Source organism: Abramis brama (genome assembly GCF_963993115.1).
Source record: "Abramis brama genome assembly, chromosome: 6".
NCBI classification, from domain to species: Eukaryota; Metazoa; Chordata; class Actinopteri; order Cypriniformes; family Leuciscidae; genus Abramis; species Abramis brama.
In genome coordinates this window covers 22042981-22065447 of record NC_139968.1, presented here as the reverse complement: position 1 = coordinate 22065447, position 22467 = coordinate 22042981, and the positions used below count along the sequence as shown (strand labels likewise).

Below are 22467 nucleotides of genomic sequence, written 5' to 3'. Positions count from 1 at the left end.
CCTTTCCCATAGGATATATATATATATATATATATATATATATATATATATATATATAGGAAAGGCCAGGGAAAGAGAAAGGAGTGAGACAGGAACAGTACAGAGATAAAATGTACCACATTTGCCGCTGTAATTTTTTTCCTCAGCTTATTCAGTTCTGTGATTGGGTTTCTGTAAAGTTAGTAAGTATTAAAATAATCATGTCTGTTTCAGCATGCAGGTAATTATGCACAGTCATGACCTTCAAGAGAGGCTTTTATCACTCAGTTGTTTCAAAATGATAAAATATAGGCTATAACTTTATCATTATATAAAGTATATTTTATTAAATATATTTTTCTATACAGAAGTAAAAGTAATTTAGTCATAAAAATGTGTATAATAAATTATTTTTTATTTTAATCTTTTTGAACAAAACTTTCAAACAGAATCACAAATGTCCTATTTATCGAAATAAACATTTTTTATGCTTACACAGTTGTTGGTGTGATTTCTCTTAATTCACAATACTAACATTCATTAGTATTATACAAAAAATATATTGTGGCACAAAATTATAACAAGCAACAGCAATAATGCAACATGCTTAAGTGATATAAGAACTTTGTTTACACTTCCTATCATTACCTTGAATGAGTATGTAAGATTCTTAAAGAAATAGAATGGACAAAAAGAACAGAATAATCTTAAAATGCCTTATTGTGGTGATCTAGAGATGTACATCGATAATAAGTAGTACAAGCGTACACACAAATATAATATTAAATCAGCTACAAAGGGAGATAAAACTCCACTAGTAGCACTTTATAAGATTGTCCTAAATAGGACCAACATCATCCAGATAGTCGTCTGCAAAGTTGAGCATCTGCTGTATAGCACTGAGAAGCAGGACGTCACAGTTGAGCTCCAGCTCCAGCTCCTGACTGTAGTTCTTCACCGGTAACACACAAGACACCGGCACACCTAACCGAGAGCTCACCTCCTCCACCTGCAGAGACAAAACAACATGTCATTTACATTTATACATTTAGCAGGCATTTCTATCCAAAGTGACCAAGATGAGCAAGAGCAATTTGTCACAAAACCGACAATATTCGTAGTATACAATGCCAGGTTTAAGAGAGGTTGAAGGTTATGGAGAGTGACTTTGTGCCTTGATGTGAAGGAACAACAAGTCACTGAGTCCTGAATGAAAAGTCCATGTGATCGGGTGATCATGCCTCACCTTCGTCTTGATGTAAGAGGTGATATAAATATTTTGAAGATCTTCCACCACATCAGGACATGCTTCATCTACTTTTGTCATCAAAACCATCTGGGGAATGCCTGAAAAATGTGTAAATAACCATTAGTTAGTCTTGGGACATTTGGCATAAGACAAGTAACTTAACATAAGATAAGTAACTTACCCAGTGAGTTCACTTTTTTGCGTATGGCAGCGAGTTTTTCCTCTAGTTTGCTGGACATGAGGGCGATTTTGGTGGCATCGATCACATACACCACACAGTGGATCTTCTCCTGTAGAGATGCAGGTCTGGAGGCCTTTTGCTCATCCGGTTGAAACGGAGTTGTGGGGTTGAACTTAATTGAATGTAATGGAAATGAAAGATTGTACTTGTTTTACTTTTACGATTTTACAAAAAAATATTTCCAAGCCCAGAAACATGAACCTATTCACTTACTTTATAGCGGTCTGGTACATGACCTTGAAGAATGCTGCTGATGTCATCAATATCCAGTCCTGCACCTGATTGCTCCTCGAGTCCCATGGTGTCACACAACACAAATGGCAATGGCTTTCCTTCACGACCGTCTTTCACTGGGTATGTGCAAAACTACCAACCAAGAAGAGAAACACATCAAGATCTGAAGTCATCAAGAGCTGTTCCTCGACCTGAAGAGAGACTTCTGTAGGAAACACTATGAATCCTGTTGAACCTGTACCTGTGTGGTGAGACTAGTGCCTGCAGATCCTGACATGGCTTTGCTGGTCATGCGGCCCATGAAGACGGAGTTGATGGAGTTGAAGAAACTGGATTTTCCAGCACCAACAGGACCGATCATTAGGATTCTGACCCGACTCACAGACGGCATCACAGGTTTATAATTCCTGATCATTTTCATGAGCTCGTCTCTTCGTCTACAACAGAGATTTTATTACTGTACAATACTGTATGAAATCAGCAGCAAAACAACATTGAGTGAGAACTTACTTTTCTGTCCACTGAACATTTCTCCATGGCTTCATCTTGACACTGATCTGAGGAGCTTTTTCTGAGGACGTTTTATTATACAAATTACTTTCACCGTAACATTAACAGCAGTACATTTTAAAATACTGGACTTTGAATTTATATAATTTACTGTACACAACTATATGTGTGTATTTCAAATTCAATAAATAATCATTAAAAAAAATTCTGTTAAATCACTTACTCTCTTCCACTTTGTACACTTCACATTCATTCAGCTGAGTGTCGTTCCCATACAGTGTGGCAGGATCAAAATTGAATGGATTAACCCTCCCTCCATATCCATTATATCCACCATATCCATATACATTCTGTCCTTGATGATACACAGCTGGTTGGTTTTTGCAGCAAAAGTACAACTGATCACCAAAGTTGGGTGCTCCAGCATCATCATAACGTGCATACTGTCCACTGTTAACTTTGATGCAGAGAGGGGCTCCTCCACCTTGACCACTGAACAGGAAAGCTTTCTCATCTGTAATTTGCCGTCCACTTTGAGTATAATCTACACTAGTGTATCCACCAAAGATGTAGCCTGAACTGTTATAGGCTACAAGTAAAGTTGGACCCTGATGGTCACATCGCTGATGGAAGGCAGAATTATGATATCCATGAACAGAAGCTTTGTAGAGAAGAGTCAGTTCAACATTCCCCAGCAAACCACAGAGCTGCTTTCTTTGCTCTTCTGTTAATTTAGAAGTGAGGGAGTTCCAGCTTAGATTTCCCAGATTTCTTCTCATCTTTAAGACAAGACAAAAAGACATGCAATAGAAATTACAGATCTTTTATGTATAACATATACAGATTTCATTTACTTTATTGTTAGTTTTTTTTATTGATTCTTTATAGTTTTGTCAATGATTTATTGTTATCTTTACGAATACATAAAGCAAGCAGTATTGGCTGAATTAATAATCCTTAAAAAAAAATTAGTTGTGGTTTCAGTTTTTTTTACACTCCTAGAAGTAACCACACACACAACTGTTAAGTAGTTAGACTAACAGTAAACATATCTTTAATTAATGCACATGTCAACATAAACTAATACATTTTCAACAGAAGATGTTTACTAGATGGAGCTCAGGGTGGAGCCACATGAACAAGCCTCACCATTGTAGTGTTTGCACACGGTTTCTGCCGCTCTGTCAGAAACTGGACCGTTTACCTAGAAATGAAACTGAATTCAGCTCAACAAAGAATGACTGGACAAATGAATTTTTATTTAATCACTGCAATGTAATAACAGTTTGTTAAAAGTTAAGGTCACACTTTATATTAAGGTGTCATTGTTACAGTGTAATTATATGTGTAAGTACTGAGTAATGGGCTATTAAGCAACTACATGTAGGGTTAGGGTAAGATTAGGATTTGGTTGAGGGTTAGTTGCATGCAATTATGCATAATTTACTGTTATTACTATGGTAAGTACATGTAGCCTAACATTTGTAACAAGGACACTGTAAAATAAAGTGTTACCAAAGTTAAACACTTATTTAGATCTGAGAAACTACTTTTGTGTTTAAAAAAGATAGCATTAATTAGTTAGCCTACGTTTTAGATTAGCCTAGAGAACATTACAATTTTTGATTTTCATGACTTATGATAGGCTATTTATATCGTCTATGAAGCTTACCTTTTAGCGGTCTCTTTGTGCTTCAAACGCTGAAATTCTCTTCGTACAAGATCATCAGCACGAAAAAAAGGCATGTAGCCTAACAGCTCCTCCTATAAAACACTGATCTGCCCTTTCCTTTCCATTTCTTTCCCCTTTCTCTTTTCCTGGCCTTTCCCATAGGATATAAAGGAAAGGCCAGGGAAAGAGAAAGGAGTGAGACAGGAACAGTACAGAGATAAAATGTACCACATTTGCCGCTGTAATTTTTTTCCTCAGCTTATTCAGTTCTGTGATTGGGTTTCTGTAAAGTTAGTAAGTATTAAAATAATTACGTCTGTTTCAGCATGCAGGTAATTATGCACAGTCATGACCTTCAAGAGAGGCTTTTATCACTCAGTTGTTCCAAAATGATAAAATATAGGCTATAACTTTATCATTAGGCTATATAAAGTATATTGTATTAAATATATTTTTTTATACAGAAGTAAAAGTAATTTAGTCATAAAAATGTGTATAATAAATTATTTTTTATTTTAATCTTTTTGAACAAAACTTTCAAACAGAATCACAAATGTCCTATTTATCGAAATAAAAATTTTTTATGCTTACACAGTTGTTGGTGTGATTTCTCTTAATTCACAATACTAACATTCATTAGTATTATACAAAAAACATTGTGGCACAAAATTATAACAAGCAACAGCAATAATGCAACATGCTTAAGTGATATAAGAACTTTGTTTGCACTTCCTATCATTTCCTTGAATGAGTATGTAAGATTCTTAAAGAAATAGAATGGACAAAAAGAACAGAATAATCTTAAGATGCCTTATTGTGGTGATCTAGAGATGTACATCGATAATAAGTAGTACAAGCTTACACACAAATATAATATTAAATCAGCTACAAAGGGAGATAAAACTCCACTAGTAGCACTTTATAAGATTGTCCTAAATAGGACCAACATCATCCAGATAGTCGTCTGCAAAGTTGAGCATCTGCTGTATAGCACTGAGAAGCAGGACGTCACAGTTGAGCTCCAGCTCCAGCTCCTGACTGTAGTTCTTCACCGGTAACACACAAGACACCGGCACACCTAACCGAGAGCTCACCTCCTCCACCTGCAGAGACAAAACATATTCATATTCGGGGGAACGGATTTCGACAGCTGGATTCTTTGCTGTCGGATTCTGTTCCCCCCATGGTTGTTACAAAACGAGATTCTAATATTTAACAAACTGAGAGACTTTAAGTGCTGTTGATAGCCTGGTGGTCAGTACACTGACATTTAGTGCTTTTAGTTTTTTGGAGAACCGAGTTCAAGTCCAGGCTCATGGTATTTTCTGGATCCCATTCTGTCCTACCATATTAAAAAGCAAAGACAGCAAAAAATGATTTTTTCAATTTGCAGGCTTCTGGACTTTACTGGATCCCATAATGTCCTATCATATTAATAAGCAAAGACAGCAAAAAAAAAAGATTTTTCAATTTGCTGCCGGTTTAGCTCCATCCACACACAGAATAGAATAAGCATCTTTTAGCATCTCTCATATTGGGGGTGGGGGAACGGATTTCGACAGCTGGTTTGTTTGCCGTCGGATTCTGTTCCCCCCATGGTTCTTACAAAACGAGGTTCTAATATTTAACAAATTGAAGCAGATTAACTTTTGTTGATAGGCTGGTCAGTACTTTGACATTTAGTTATTTTGGCGACTCGAGTTCAAGTCCAGGCTCGTGGTCTTTTCTGGATCCCATTCTGTCCTATCATATTAAAAAGCAAAGACAGCAAAAAATGATTTTTTCAATTTGCTGCCAGTTTAGCTCCATCTGTAAGCATCTTTTAAGCCACAACCTCAACATCTCTCATATCGGGGATGCAGCACTGGTTAAGCTGCATCCACACACAGAATAGAAGAAGCATCTTTTAAGCCACCACTTTAATATCTATCATCATAAGGTGGGGGAACGGATTTCGACAGTTGTATTGTTTGCCATCGGTCAAATTTGGTGCCGCCTCCGGCTCTCGACAAAACAGTCACTGTCACATGCTCAGATACCCACCGTGACAGTTCTGTTGCGGGTTCCCAGCCCGTATCCACTATCAAACCGTATAGTTTGCCGATAGTGATGCGCGGATTGCGGAAAGAGTTTGAATAAATCACTAATTTATTAGGAGAGGTCGCCTGCCGCCACCTGCTGGCGGTTTAGTTACAAAGTATCATTCTTTTCAACATTTCTTATTTGTATATTCAAAAAATAATTAAAACAATCTCATAATCTCATTTAATACAGTTGTAAATTTTCAGTGTAAATGATTCAATTTGAGTGGTAACAGCCCTATAGTGTCTTATTATTCTAATTGAATGTATTGATCAAATTTAAGAATTTGAAATGAAAGATGGAGCATACATTTACAGTTTTTTCTGAATGCTTAAACCCTAACTGTGATTCTTATAGCACAATTTCTAAAACTATTAATACTAAAACCACTAACTGAGTTTGCAAAACTAAAAGCACAAATACTGCTTTGCACTTTTGTAAAACACACTTTGCAAAACTGTAGGTACAATCCACTGCACAGCACTCTTTTTGCGGAACTGTAAACACAACTCACTGCTTTACACTCAATTTCCAAATGATCAACACACTCCTAGCAAAACTATACACATGTATGGCTATTATTTACACTATTTTGCCAACTGTCTGGGACACTGTCACATGTGAAAACTGTTTTAGATAATTAGTTCACTTTGCAATCAGCCTAAGCACCATAAATAAGCCACAGGTAAGCTGTCCGTGTGGAGTACAATGGAGGGAGCAGGAAGGGTGAGAAGAGTGAGAATTAGAGGAGGCCAAGGAAGAGGACGTGGAGGTGAAGAAGTAGGAGGCAGAGGACGCGGAGGTGAAGAGGAGGAGGAAGAGGACATGGAGGTGAAGAGGAGGAGGAAGAGGACGCAGAGGTGAAGAAGTAGGAGGAAGAGGACGCGGAGGTGAAGAGGAGGAGGAAGAGGACGTGGAGGTGAAGAAGTAGGAGGAAGAGGACACAGAGGTGAAGAGGAGGAGGAAGAGGACGTGGAGGTGAAGAAGTAGGAGGAAGAGGACGTGGAGGTGAAGAGGAGGAGGAAGAGGACACGGAGGTGAAGAGGAGGAGGAAGAGGACGCAGAGGTGAAGAAGTAGGAGGAAGAGTAGGAGGAAGAGGACACGGAGGTGAAGAGGAGGAGGAAGAGGACGCGGAGGTGAAGAAGTAGGAGGAAGAGGAGGAGGAAGAGAACGCAGATGTGAAGAAGTAGGAAGAAGAGGAGGAGGAAGAGGACGCAGAGGTGAAGAAGCGAGAGGGAGAGGACGACAAGGACAAGGAGGTGAAGTTAGAAGAAGAGGACAAGGAGGAGCAAGAGGAGGACGAGGAGGGGGAAGAGGAAGGGTAAGAAGAGTAAGAAATAGAATTACTGATGACATCAGAGCTACAATAGTGCACCATGTAATCAACCATGGAATGACCCTGAGGGAAGCTGGCCAACGGGTCCAACCTAACTTGAGCCTCTACACTGTAGCAAGCATCATAAGGACATTTCGAAATGAGAATCGGTTAGTACAGTCACTTTGCACTAAGTTTTGCAGCACTGCCATACTCTAATGAGAAACACAACAATACCATACATGTAAAAATACTGAAATTGTTACTTTACAGAATTGCTAGATGTCTAGATGCTGGGGGCAGAGGAAGAATGTTCACTGCAGAACAAGAGACCCATATAGTCAATATGGTGATTGCAAATAATTCCATAAGGCTACGAGAAATACAGCAGCGCATAATTGAGGATGACACCACCTTCCAAAACATACACAATGTGAGCATTTCTGTATTATCTCGTGTACTTTCCCGCAACAGAATCCGAATGAAACAAATCTACAGAGTCCCTTTTGAAAGAAACAGTGAACGTGTAAAACAACTGCGTTATGACTATGTGCAGGTAAGCTATAGTATCATATAGTATCATTGGTACTGAATCTGGAAGTGCATACTGTAGTGCTGTGCATGGGCCTGCTGTGCTGCATTTGTTTTGTCTTGTCCAGAGAGTGATGGAGCTAGAGGCAGATGCCATGGGTCATGAGCTGCTTTTTGTGGATGAGGCTGGTTTTAACCTCACTAAAACAAGGAGACGTGGCAGGAACATTATTGGACACCGTGCCATAATCAATGTCCCAGGACAACGTGGTGGTAACATAACTATGTGTGCAGCTATAAGTCAAAATGGTGTTGTTCACCATCATGCAACCCTAGGCCCATATAACACTGCACATATTATTACATTCCTGGACACCTTACATGACATGCTCACTAATGTTCAGAGACCAGAGCAGACCAGATACGTCATCATATGGGACAATGTTAGTTTCCATAGGGCTGCTTTGGTCCGCAACTGGTTTACAGATCACCCACTCTTCACTGTACTCAACCTCCCCCATACTCTCCATTCTTAAATCCAATTGAAGAGTTCTTCTCTGCCTGGCGCTGGAAGGTCTATGACCGTCATCCCCATCAACACATAGCCCTTTTACAGGCAATGGAGGAGGCATGTGGGGATATTGACCAGGCATCATGTCAGGCCTAGATATGGCATTCCAGAAGATATTTTCCCCGGTGCCTTGGACTAGAGGACATTGCATGTGATGTTGATGAAATTTTGTGGCCGGACCCAGAGAGACGACATGATGTAGACTGATTTTTTTTTTCTCTGTGAAATTACTATTTTGTGTTTTGACTTGGAAAAACTTCACTTGTTTGTTTTGATGTGTGTAAATAAACAATACTTGAAGTTTGGATCCCTGTATGTTTACAGAACTATGACCTCAAACTGACATAGCCTACCTTGTGCACAGAGAAAGCAAAAGCCAGATGTGTTTTTTATTCATACCATCACTGTGTAGTTGGCGCATTGTGTGCTTATTAATGTGATGGCTTGTGTTAACTGTTTGATACGAAAATACCATTTTTACGAAGGTTTGAAGAGTTAAGCAAGGTTTATTAGCTTTTGCAAGAGAACTACAATGTTTTGCTGATTTGGTGAAAGGTTTTCTTATTTGTGTGTAGAGTTTGGCAAAAATAGCCAATAGTTACAAAAAATGTGCTTAAGCCATCAGAAAAAACTGTAAGCAGCACAACTGTTTCCAACATTGATAATAAATCAGCATATTAGGATAATTTCTGAAGGATCATGTGACACTGAAGACTGGAGTAATGATGCTGAAAATTCTGCTTTGCATCACAGAAATAAATTATATTTTAAAGTATATTACAGTTTTTTTACAATCGCTATGACAATTTTTTCAACATACTTTTAACAAATTTCCTAAACTCTTGACGCACTAACACACCTACAACACACAATTGGCAAAACAGTTAATTTCATGCTCAAAATCACACATTGTAAACTAAACTCCAACACTAATTTTCAATAATACACTAACACAATACACTTGTCAGGTTTGGCATAGACGAAGCAGACAGAATGGTAAGTTAAATGCTTTAATAATGGATCGGTACAGCGAAACAGGTGAGTAAACAGTAAGTTGAATGTCAGATGATAGCTTAACTGAAGTGTAATCAAGTCTCTCTTTCTCTTGCAGATGATGATGAAGGAGTTCCTTAGAAGACGGAATGGTGACTGGCTGAGAAGATCGGAATTGAAGGTAGGTATACAGGTAAGTATGGCAGAGAATCTGTGTCATGTGTAGACGAGATCAGACAATGACTGAATGTTTGTAGCAGGTATATATGGGTGAACTGATGATGAGGTCCAGGTGACGGTGATTAGTAATCAGGTGACAATGAGCGTGTGAATGACTGAGTGGGCGGAGTGAGGGAATGAGTGGAAGGAGATGGTGATGGAATCCTGACAACACTATGTCTACCAAAACACTGCAAACATGTCTCAAAATCAAATAATTTTTCAAAACACTTAACATATGTTCTCGTCCAACAGGAAGATTTAGTCAATCATAGCACAATGTCATAAAAACACTAACATCAGATGGAATTACAGAAACTGCATTATTTTATATGTGTCAAGTATGCCCTTATACAACAGACAGTATATTGTATCGATCATAGATTGTGTTTTGCACTGCAGTTTCTTTTGAAGCCTCTCTACATTTCTGTTTGTTGGGTTTAGGTCTTTTGCTGCAGAAATTCAATAAAAAAAGACCCATCTTAGAGTGCTTTATAGAATGTACGGTTAACCTTTTGCAAATAAAGTCTTTATTGCAGCAATTCTGTCTCTGTCTTCGTTTTTGTAATGAAAAGGACATTACTGCAAGATAACAAAAATATGCAATATTGCTGCCATTTATTATGTGAAAATACAAAATATACGAACAGAAAAAGCACCAGAAGAATAAAAAAAGTCATCTTCTAATTATCTATTTGCATAATTCAATCAGCTGTTTCTCAGTACAGTTTTTCTCGATTGTTTACACACATTTTCTGAAAGCATGCCTCATATTCTCAGAACTCTACACACAAATCAAAAAAACACACACAATGGGCAAAACCCCTCAATTCTCCTGCAAAATGAAACTTTACATTCAAAACAATGTTATTTCTTCTCAAAATAGTATTTTGTTTTCAAATGACACACACAATCCATCATATGAATAGACATTTATAAGAACCAGTTGAACACTGATGTGCTCAATGTAAAACACTATGATGAATGGAAAACACTTCTTCTCCTTTCATCATAATGGCTTAGGCCTTTTTTTGTTCAGTGTTACACTTTCTACAGACAGTACATACATAAGTGTGTTGTAAAATATTTGAGAATATTGTTTTTATACTCAGAACACACAAATACACGGTAACAAATATATTTTATTTTTCCCACAAAAACAATACACACAGTGTACATCCCAACCAACACAAAGTTGTTCATAAAGTGGTCTACATACAAAACAACAGAAGAATTGACTGTATACAGTTACAGTAAAAAAAAAAAAAAATCCACTGTTGGCATCCATTGCTCCATTGAAGAGCTCGCCTGTTGCCCTTTTATGCTAAAGCTCTGATTGCTAATTGTAAAACTGTGTGACGGGTGTTTGCCCATGTGATGAGTCAGTGTGCATATTTGAATGGCAGTGTGTTCCTTGTGAAAACAAGAGATTTTCTGCATGAAAATTGTGCCAAAAGCAGAGAATTGTGTGTAGTGTTTTGAAAAAAGTGTGTTTTAGAACTGCAATTTGAGTGTAAAGCAGGAATTGTGCTTGTAGTTTAGCAGAATTGGTTCAGGCGGTTGGTGAATGAGTTACATGTTGTGGTCATTGTGTCGAAGTAGTATTCGTGTGTAAACAATTGAGAAAAACTGTAAGGCTAATTTAGTTTTGTACACATTGTCATGTTAATTATAATTAAATGCATTGTTTTATTGACCACAATATTATCATTGATATTTGTTTGAGAGGGGCACTTTTGACTAATTTTGAAAAAGGGCAGGGGCTCGAGCACCCATCATTTGGTTATTCTAAATTAGCTATATGTTAATTAAAAAAAGTATTCATCAAAAATGTTAAATTAGCCTATAGGCTATGTAATTAAGTAGAAATATTTTCTATATATGAATAAAAGTAATTGTTAGTCATATGTATAGAATTAATTGTTGTTTACTTTAATCTTGAAAAGACCTGAAAGAGGTTAAAGCTTAAAGCACAAAATCAAAAAACGAGCTTTAGTTTATCAAAAGAAGCACTTTTTAAAATAATGTTTATACAGATTTTAGCATCTTGAATTCAAGTCCTAACATATCATTCTATTATTATTCTATAAACCTATCTACTAAAGCAACAATGTTAAATATATACAATTACAAAATCATCATGAAATGTGCAGCTTAAGTGATATATGAACTTTGCATTTCCCATCATTTTCTTAAATGGATATTATGTATGATTATGAAGGATCTAAAATGGACAAACAGAAGAGAATAATCATCTGATTTAAGATGAATCCTTGTGCTGATCAAGAGGTTTAAACCCCTATCTATGCAGCACTTTATATGGCCTAAATGGTATCAATATCATCCAGATAGTCGTCTGCAAAGCGAAGCATCTGCTGTATAGCGTTGAGAAGCAGGACGTCACATTTAAGCTCCAGCTCCAGCTCCTGACTGTAGTTCTTCACCGGTAACACACAAGACACCGGCACACCTAACCGAGAGCTCACCTCCTGCACCTGCAGAGACAAAACAACATCTCAGTCACTCTGATCCTGTGGGAACAGTTCATGTGATCATGTGACCATGTCTCACCTTCATCTTGATGTAGGAACTGGCATAAATATTTTCAAGGTCCTTCTGCACATGGGGACACGTTTCATCTACTTTCGTCATCAGGACCATCTGAGGAATCGCTGAAATTGTTCAAATAAACTTTCAGCCGGTCATGGAACATTTTGAGTCGATTTATGCAAAATGGTCTAAACATGTTGTTAGTTCACTTACCCACTGAGTTCACTTTACTACGTACAGAACTGAGTTTTTCCTCAAGTTGTTCAGACATGAGGGAGATTTTGGTGGCGTCGATCACATACACCACACAGTGGATCTTCTCCTGTAGAGATGCAGGTCTGGAGGCCTTTTGCTCATCCGGTTGAAATGGTGCTTTGGGGTTGAACTGAATCAAGAGGATTTAACAGGAAGCATATTGAAGAACACATTTATTCTAAATTTTTAATTCTTTCTTCAACTTCATTCTGGAGATAAGTATGCACTTTATGCACTTACTTTATAGCGGTCTGGTATGTGACCTTGAAGAATGCTGCTGATGTCAGCAATATCCAGTCCTGCACCTGATGGTAGCATATGATGTACTTATTATAGTAATTACAGTAACTGGGTAATAACTAGATACTAAACCTGAACCTAACCTTACCCTTGTAGTTACCTTATATTACCCAGTTATTTCTTAGGTAAGCACAATGTAGTAAGTACACACATACTGTAAAATAAAGTGCAACCCACCTGATTGCTCCTCGAGTCCCATGGTGTCACACAACACAAATGGCAATGGCTTTCTCTCACGGCCGTCTTTCACTGGGTATGTGCGAAACTACCAACCAAGAAGAGAAACACATCAAGATCTGAAGTCATCAAGAGCTGTTCCTTGACCTGAAGAGAGACTTCTGTAGGAAACACTATGAATCCTGTTGAACCTGTACCTGTGTGGTGAGACTAGTGCCTGCAGATCCTGACATGGCTTTGCTGGTCACGTGACCCATGAAGACGGAGTTGATGGAGTTGAAGAAACTGGATTTTCCAGCACCGACAGGACCGATCATTAGGATTCTGACCCGACTCACAGACGACATCAGGGGTTTATGATTCCTGATCAAATCCATAAGTTCTTCTCTTCGTCTACAACATAGATCACAATATTATTATTAAAAATTGCTGTAGGAAATCAGCAACAATGAAATAACTCTGGAAACATGGAGCGGAAACATACTTAGGTGTCCAAAGAATATTCCTCCATGGCTCCTCTTTGAAACTGACTTGAAGGGCTGGAAAATTTTAAACAAAGATTATTATAGAGCTTATGTTGGTTTAATGTTAACAACAGAAGTTAAATAAGTGAAATTAATCACTGATGGAAATGTACTTACTCTGGTTGACTTTGTACACTTCACATTCAGTCAGCTCAGTGTCATTCCCATATAACTTTAGAGTATTGAATTGCTGAAGGGTAAAATTATTCACATTCTTTGACTTGTAATATACAACTGGTTGGTCGTTGTAACAAAAGTACAACTGTTGGCCAAAGTTGGGTGCTCCAGCATCATCAAGACGTGCATACTGTACACGGTTAACTATGATGCACAGAGGGGCTCCACCTTGACCACTGAACAGGAAAGCTTTCTCATCTTTAATTTCCCGTCCACTTTGAGTATTATCTACACTAGTGTATCCACCAAAGATGTAGCCTGATCTGTTATAGGCTACAAGTACAGTTGGACCCTGATGGTCACATCGCTGATGAAAGGCAGAAGCATGATATCCATGAACAGAAGCTTTGTAGAGAAGAGTCAGTTCAACATTCCCCAGCAAGTCACAGAGCTCCTTTCTCTTCTCTTTTGATAAATCAGAAGCAATGGCAGCCATGTCTTCCCCAAATCTATTTTGAATCTTTAAGACAACACAATTATATTGCATACACAACACAACACACATGTATATGTATGTATATATATATATATATATATATATATATATATATATATATAATTGTAATAATATTACAGTTTTTACTGTATTTTATATCACATAAATGCAACCTTGGTGAGCATAACAGATGTCTTTCAAAAACGTCTATATATATTTTAAATTGTTCATTATAGTTTATCTTTAGGAATCCACATTTCAAGAACATACCTGAACTTGATCAACTTGGCCACTCTCTGCACATTTGCCTTCTCCTTTTAAAAAAGTCCTGGAATGGACATAAATCAAGAACATGAAACATTGCTGTGAACGTGAAGAGATATTCATTGTTAGTTTATCCCTAATTAATTTACTAATGTCAACGTACAGAACCTTGTAGTGTTCCCTTTTTTACAGTTTTGCAGCTTTTCCATTATGAAATAGGCGGCAGGCCTAATGTTATTGTAACGATCACCAGCTGGAGTTGCCCTTAAGAGCCACCAGAGGGCACTCCACATAAGACTATTATCACTCTCAAACTACATTTCCCAGAACTCACTGCCTGGACTCATTATCACTGATCACATTCACCTGTACCTCATTCACTGATTGCATTCACCTGTCTCATCCTGTTAGTCTGTCTATTTATACCATGTTCATTCATTCACTCACCGCGAAGTCTTGTTTGTGTCACACTGCATTTCTGAGCATTCTCCTAGTTTTCGTGTTTCTTGGTTCTTGATATCTTGCCCTGTTCCCTGGATTACTCTCTTGCCTCTGGTCCCTTCCTGTTTGTTTGTTTTGTTTGTTTTGACTGCCTGCCTGTGTATGACCCTAGCCTGTAGTTTGGATTACGCCTCTGGATTGCCCCAGCCAATAAAGCTGCATTTGGATCTTTACCTTCGAGTCTCGGAGCAGTTCGTAACAGAAGACTTCGCCACACCCAGATCCAGCAGCAATGACCTCCAGGAGTCCAGGAGCACAGATTATGTGTCTCCGTCAGGGGAATCGGCCTATTGAGAGGTATGTCGAGGAGTTTATTGAACTGGCAAATCTCACCTTAATGAACACAGAATGCCTTAAGATCTTTTTTCGGGGAGGGCTATCTGAACCGCTCAGTTCATTCATGCCCTTGCATGATCCTCACGAGACTTTGGAGCACTATATTGATCTGGCCCTTTTGTTGAGCGGCTCATCGTTTACTGTGGGCGGGGTAGAGGAGGAGCTTCGTGAGCCCGCAGTATCCCCTCAGCCTGAGCTTCTCCTCGTCAGCCCTGCCGAGCCTGCGCTTCACGCCAGCCCTGCCGAGCCTGCACTTCCCGCCAGTCCAGCCGAGCCTGCACTTCCCGCCAGTCCAGCCGAGCCTGCACTTCACGCCAGTCCAGCCGAGCCTGCACTTCACGCCAGTTCAGCCGAGCCCGCACTTCACGCCAGTCCAGCCGAGCCCGCACTTCACACTGAGACAGCAAGCGACATGCCCGCCAAGCTAGAGCCTTCACCGCTGGTCCCATCCAGCACACAGCCCTCTTCGCCGCTGGTCCCGTCCAGCACAGAGCCTTCATCGCTGGTTCCGTCCAGCTCAGAGCCCTCTTCGCCGCTGGTCCTGTCCAGCTCAGAGCCCTCTTCGCCGCTGGTTCCGTCCAGTTCAGAGCCCTCTTCATCGCTGGTCCTGTCCAGCTCAAAGCCCTCGCCGCCGCTGGTCCCATCAAGCTCAGAGCGCGCTGATTCCGATCCAGAAACTGAGCTTCACGTCACTTCTGCTGATCCAGAGACTGAGCTTCACGTCACGTCAGCCGATCCAGAGACTGAGCTTCACGTCACGTTTGCCCGTCAAGAGTCTCGTCCCGCCGAGTATGAATCTGTTCCTGAGCCTGAATCGGATCCTGATACTGAGCCTGAATCTGTTCCTCTTCCTCTTTCTGCGCCTGTGTCTTCGGACAAGATGGCCGACTCCACGCCTGTGTCTTCGGACAAGATGGCCGACTCCACGCCTGTGTCTTCGGACAAGATGGCCGACTCCACGCCTGTGTCTTCGGACAAGATGGCCGAATCCACGCCTGTGTCTTCGGACAAGATGGCCGAAACCACGCCTGTGTCTTCGGACAAGATGGCCGACTCCATGCCTGTGTCTTCGGACAAGATGGCCGAGACCACGCCTGTGTCTCCGGACAAGATGGCCGCCGCCGTGCAAGTGTCTCCGGACAAGATGACCGCCGCCGAGCCAGTGTCTCCGGACAAGATGGCCGCCGCCGATCCAGAGTCTGTTCAAGTCACGTCTGCCGAGCCAGTCTCTCCGGACAAGATGGCCACCGCCAAGCCAGTGTCTCCAGACAAGATGGCAGCCACCGAGCCAGAGTCTCTGGACAAAATGGCCGCTGCCACGTCGACTGAGCTCTCAGCAGAGATAGCCGCCGACATGCCTGAACCTGAGCCCTCAACAGAGATGGCCGCTGTCACGCTGTCTGTTCCTGAGCCGGTGTCTGTTCCTGAGCCGGTGTCTGTTCCTGAGCCGGTGTCTGTTCCAGAGCCGGTGTCTGTTCCTGTTCCTGTTCCTGAGCCGGTGTCTGTTCCTGTGCCGTGGCCGCCCGAGGGGTCTTCGCCGCCGTGGCCGCCCGAAGGGTCTTCACCACCTTGGCCGCCCGAAGGGTCTTCACCGCCGTGGCCGCCCGAAGGGTCTTCACCGCCGTGGCCGCCTGAAGGGTCTTCACCGCCGTGGCCGCCTGAAGGGTTTTCACCGCCGTGGCCGCCTGAAGGGTCGTCTCCTCCCTGGTCGCCTGCACAGCCTGCTCCGCCCTGGCCGCCTGCACAGCCTGCTCCGCCCTGGCCGCCTGCACAGCCTGCTCCGCCCTGGCCGCCTGCACAGCCTGCTCCGCCCTGGCCGCCTGCACAGCCTGCTCCGCCCTGGCCGCCTGCACAGCCTGCTCCGCCCTGGCCGCCTGCACAGCCTGCTCCGCCCTGGCCGCCTGCACAGCCTGCTCCGCCCTGGCCGCCTGCACAGCCTGCTCCGCCCTGGCCTTCCGCCCTGCCGGAGTCTTCAGGTCCCCTTCCGCTGCACGGGCCTGGCCCTCCGTCCCGCCCCCGGGTCCGCCTCCGCTCCACCTCCCTCCTGGACAGTTTAGGAGCGTCTGGAATCCGCTCCTTAAAGAGGGGGCTATGTAACGATCACCAGCTGGAGTTGCCCTTAAGAGCCACCAGAGGGCACTCCACATAAGACTATTATCACTCTCAAACTACATTTCCCAGAACTCACTGCCTGGACTCATTATCACTGATCACATTCACCTGTACCTCATTCACTGATTGCATTCACCTGTCTCATCCTGTTAGTCTGTCTATTTATACCATGTTCATTCATTCACTCACCGCGAAGTCTTGTTTGTGTCACACTGCATTTCTGAGCATTCTCCTAGTTTTCGTGTTTCTTGGTTCTTGATATCTTGCCCTGTTCCCTGGATTACTCTCTTGCCTCTGGTCCCTTCCTGTTTGTTTGTTTTGTTTGTTTTGACTGCCTGCCTGTGTATGACCCTAGCCTGTAGTTTGGATTACGCCTCTGGATTGCCCCAGCCAATAAAGCTGCATTTGGATCTCCTACTTCGTGTCTCTGAGCAGTTCGTAACAGTTATATTTACATTATTTATACGCTGCTCGCCAATAACCTCCCTCAGTCCCCCCAGTGGTTAAGTTTACGATAAGATGTAGGATGTACATTATGTATATAGATAATGTATATTATCCGATCATAAATCAGGTAGCAGCAGACTCAGCGCGGGGAGTTTTTATTTTATTTATTTTATAATTTTTTTTTATTATGCTTCAACAATACAAACAAAAAGGTACATTAACAAATCTTGAAAATAACTGCAATGAGTCATCAGCATCTAGTACAAAGAACAGACTCACAGAAGAACCAACAAATAATTAAATAAAAAAAAAAAAGAAGAAAAAAAAAAGAAGAATAAATCAATCAAAAGGGGCTTTTTAAATTAAATCAATTTAAGGGCTTTCTGATTTGCACAAGTGTTTAACCTCATTCATCCACTGATTAAAGTTGGGTTTAGATTTAAACCATCTGCATTTATGAATGAAAAACTTTCCAAAACATAACAAGAAATTAATCACAAACTCACAATCTTTGTTTTCCAGACAGACACCAAACCTAATCAACTTAACCGTGAGGGGTGGAATTTCAACCCTTCTAGCCCTTAACCAATTCTGCACCTCATTCCAAAAGGGTTGTACCATATCACAATAAAAGAATGCTCTAAATTTTCAATATTTGTTTCACAAAAAACACAATTATTCACATCAAAATTAAATTTCAATCTTAAAAATTCATTAGTAGGATAAATCTCGTTTAAAATTTTGAAGTTCACCTCCTTAGCTTTAGGGGGGAGGGGAAAAGACAAATCATTTTTCCTAATTTTTTTTCTTTCCACCGTATCAAAATCTTTAAGCACAAATTCCCGTCTAATTGGGTTTGGGTAATACGCCTGTAAAATAAAACTTCTAATGATTCTATTTGTGCATTTTTTATCACAGAAATCATAACCTTCTAAGGAGAGCTGTCTCAGTTTTGGGGAGATTTTGGAGTACAACATGTCTTCTTTAACCATTAATCTTAAAGGAATTGGTATGGCTCTGATCATTCTATTAAAAAAATTAACGGTACATTGTAATTGAAATTTCTCACAAAACTCTCTATACAGTAACACATTTCCATTATCATCCAAGAAATGGGCAATAGCCCAAATCCCTTTAGATTTCCATTCCTCAAGATATACAGATTTTCTGCCAAACTTTATATATCTACAATTCCAAACTGGAGTGTTGTGAGGCGTGAAGTTATGTTTGAACAATAGTTTCCAATAGAGCAGCACTTGCTGATGAAAGGCTGAAAGTTTAACTGGCAACAAGGTACACTCTTTGTCACAACATAACAAGAAGTTTATTCCCCCCAGTTTGTTTAAAATAGCATTGGGGACAATTAACCAAAATGAGTGTCTATTTTGAATGAAGGATTTTAACCATTTCAATTTCAAAACACCATTCATAATTTCAAAATCGATTGCATTCACACCACCGTCTTCATATGTTTTAATCATGTCATCCTTTCTTATGTACTGACACTTATTCCTCCAAATAAATTTAAAATTCACCTTATTTATTAATTTAATCATTCGCGTCGATATGGGCAAGGAGAAAGCAGGATAGATGAGTCTGGACAAACTATCCATTTTAGATAAAAGAACTCTTCCAAAAATTGTAAGATCCCTCTGCAGCCATCTATTTAGTATGGACTTACATTTATCTATGTTAATCGACACATTCTTATTCTCCATAACATCTTTATCTTTAGAAATAGTAATCCCCAAATATTTAACTTCCTTGTTAATTTGTATATTAAATAATGACTGCAAAGGAAACTCATGTAATGTTAACATTACACATTTGTTTAGGTTTAAATATAACCCCGAAGCATTAGAAAACTGGTCAATAGAATGTAAAGCTAGTGGAATTTGAAATTCATTTTTTAGAAACAATGTTGTGTCGTCAGCAAACTGACTTATAATTATTTGTCTATCCAACACTGTTAGACCTTCAATACCATTATTTTTAATCAATATAGATAATAACTCTGCAACCATTATAAATAATAATGGTGAGCTACCACATCCCTGACGAATCCCCCTTTTAATTGGAAATCTTGAGCAGGTTCCATGCCCTAGAGCTACAGAGCTATTGATTCCATTATATAGCATTTCAATTAAGTTTATAAATTTTACTCCAAAACCAAAATGCTGCAAGGTTTTCAAAATAAAAGGATGCTCAACAGCATCAAATGCTTTGTAAAAATTTAAAAAAATAAGAAACCCACTCTCTTGAACCACTTCACTATAATCAAGTAAATCTAAAACCAATCTAATATTATTATGAACCGACCTTCCTCCCAAAAACCCTTACTGTGTCTCACTAATTATAGTAGAAATACCCTTTTTCAGCCTAGCAGCGATAGCCCCTGAATTTTTTTTATAATCACTATTAAGCAAAGTGATAGGCCTCAAATTGTCTAAGACTCTTTTATCTTTACCAGCTTTTGGAATCAATGTAATCAAACCTTGCTTCATGCTTTCAATCAATTCTTTTTTTTTAATACCTTCTTTTAGGGCACAGAATAATAGATTTCTCAAATCTCCCCAAAGATTTTTAAAAAAATTATTAGTGAGCCCATCTGTCCCTGGGGATTTGTTTAAAGGCATCTTCTCAACAACTGAATCCAATTCTTCAATTTTAAGATCTGAATCACATAAAAGTTTGAAAGAGTCCTCAATACGTGGAATATTGTTCTGAATTTGAGCAAAAAAAAAGATCTGCCTCATAACAGGAAAAATCAGTCAATATAGTTTAGAATAGAACTGAAACACTTCTTTTTCAATTATTTTAGAATCATTGCATTCCTCTCCTTGGATCATTAAACTACTGATAGAGTTCCTTTGCTGTCTATTTTTTTCTAAATTACTGAAATATGAAGAGTTCTTTTCACCTTCCTCAATCCACTTGGCGCGCGATCTTATACGCACCCTGGTTATTTAAACCAGGTTTGATACAACACTGACTTATTTCACAAATTAAATTCCTTTCATATTCTCTTTTATCTTGTATTAGTTTCTTAGAGAAACCAATGGAAAATTCTCTGATTTTAAATTTTAGAAATTCCCATTCAGTTATATTACAATCAAAATAATTATTTATCTCAATATCTCTTATTAATTTCTTCATTTTATTACAAAATTCTTCATTTTGTAAGAGGAAAGCATTGAACTTCCAATAACCTTTGTTTCTAAATTGCTTATTTGTGGGTTCTAAAACGAGATCTATAAAACAATGATCTGTTAGCGGAGCTTTAGAAATTGTAGATTTTGAAACATATTTTAGAATGTTGTCACTGACCATCCAATAATCAATTCTAGATTTGCTCTCCCCATTTGGTTTAAACCATGAAAAACAATTCAACCTCAGGGTTTAAATAACGCCAAACATCACTCAAATTATTTTCTGTCATCAAAAAATCAACACTAACATTAAGACGCCCCTTGTTAAGTCTAGGAGGCCATCTATCTTTCCACTCGTCAGGAACCATATTCCAGTCCCCTCCTACTAAAACATTATCAGATGGGAACCGCACTTTAGTTTCTACTCAACGCGGGGAGTCGAAACTTAACACCAGAATCGAAACTGAAACTAATTCTGTTTCATCACTGTGATTCTATAATAGTTAAAAGTTAAAGACTATTTCAGATCAGAAAAAAAGCATTTCACGTTTGAAACCGACTGCGTTTACGATTACGATAAAATTGCCTAGGCTAATTTCAAAATGTAGAATAATTAGGCCAACATACAATATTTAATAGGCCTACCTTTATAATATTTATATAGACCACGATGCTTACCTTTTTCTTTGTGCAAAATAAACATGTGTAAGCTCTTTCCTGACTGTCAATATGCCAGAAGAACGTTACAAGTTCCAGTAGCACCTCAATGCAGTACATGAGATCCGGGGGGCGGAGTTGGATCCAGATATAAGGGGTGGAGATTGGTAGGTTTAGGGGTGGGTTTAGGGATTAAGGGGTGGAGATGGGTAGGTTTATGGGTGGGTTTAGGGATCAGGGAGTGGAGACGGGTAGGTTTAGGTATATGTTAGGTGGGAGGAGTTGGATTTAATCCGACTCCTCCCCGTGGATTTCATGTTCCGCAGTGAGGACCATCTCACAAGTTCCCTGTCCCATATCAGAGCCGTGGACTCCGCCCGCTGCAATAATGCGCGCGCACCTCCCCAAACGGACGAGCGCTCGCCGATGTACTACTCTTTGAAACGACAGGGGGCGACTCAGAGTAATTGTCAATGTCCCCTGAACCAGAATGAGAGGTGAGAAGAAAGGGACACACGTTTATTTTAGTAGGTACACCACCAATACCACACAAGAATCGTGTAAAACCCAGTAAACCTTGAGATATTAGGCCTAACTTGTGACATTTGAACAAAATATGGATATGAGAACATGGCTATGTATGTAACTACATTTAATTGTATTAATGATCTCTTAAATATTTTCTTATTTCACTAAACATTTTCATTTAGTTTCGTGAACATTTCTATTAAACATGGACCTTTATTTTCATTAAAAAGGCTTATTATGCTCATTAATATAAGCAATATTTTAGATCCCAGCGAAGAGTCCCAGCTTATAGGACCCCAGTAGTATGATGTATTTATGTCTACATTTATTTATTTCCACGTTTATTTATTTCTACATTTATTTATTTCTACATTTCTTCCTCTGTATGCTAATTTTGCGTGTTTTACCTCAGACATCAGCAATAGAGCTCAGAGTGGCAGTGCTGAAGCTTTGAGGC

The 22467-nt window shown here is 39.6% G+C and overlaps 1 protein-coding gene across 1 annotated transcript; it reads right to left on the bottom strand.

The window, feature by feature from the left end:
- Nucleotides 1-686: 686 nt before the first annotated feature.
- On the bottom strand, nt 687-21597 carry LOC311085870 (uncharacterized protein). Its single transcript, XM_084118487.1, has 19 exons — nt 21504-21597; nt 14287-14344; nt 13521-14040; nt 13364-13418; nt 13077-13272; nt 12880-12967; nt 12643-12707; nt 12361-12532; nt 12169-12269; nt 11925-12092; nt 4833-4988; nt 3363-3404; nt 2437-2992; nt 2214-2274; nt 1945-2140; nt 1683-1835; nt 1410-1581; nt 1226-1326; nt 687-988 (listed from the first exon to the last, which is right to left on the bottom strand). The coding sequence occupies exons 3-19, from the start codon at nt 14014-14016 to the stop codon at nt 818-820; spliced, it is 2949 nt and encodes a 982-aa protein (XP_083974613.1). The 5' UTR covers nt 14017-14040; nt 14287-14344; nt 21504-21597; the 3' UTR covers nt 687-817.
- Nucleotides 21598-22467: the final 870 nt, after the last annotated feature.

What these genes read in the sequence shown, in the direction of transcription:
- LOC311085870 (XM_084118487.1), bottom strand. Translation starts at nt 14,016, where the DNA reads ATGGCTGCCATTGCTTCTGATTTATCAAAAGAGAAGAGAAAGGAGCTC. An exon ending in GGGACTCGAGGAGCAATCAG is followed by an intron (nt 12,708 to 12,879) that starts GTGGGTTGCACT and finishes TGCTACCATCAG; the next exon opens with GTGCAGGACTGGATATTGCT. An exon ending in CAGACGACTATCTGGATGAT is followed by an intron (nt 3,405 to 4,832) that starts GTTGGTCCTATT and finishes TAAACGGTCCAG; the next exon opens with TTTCTGACAGAGCGGCAGAA.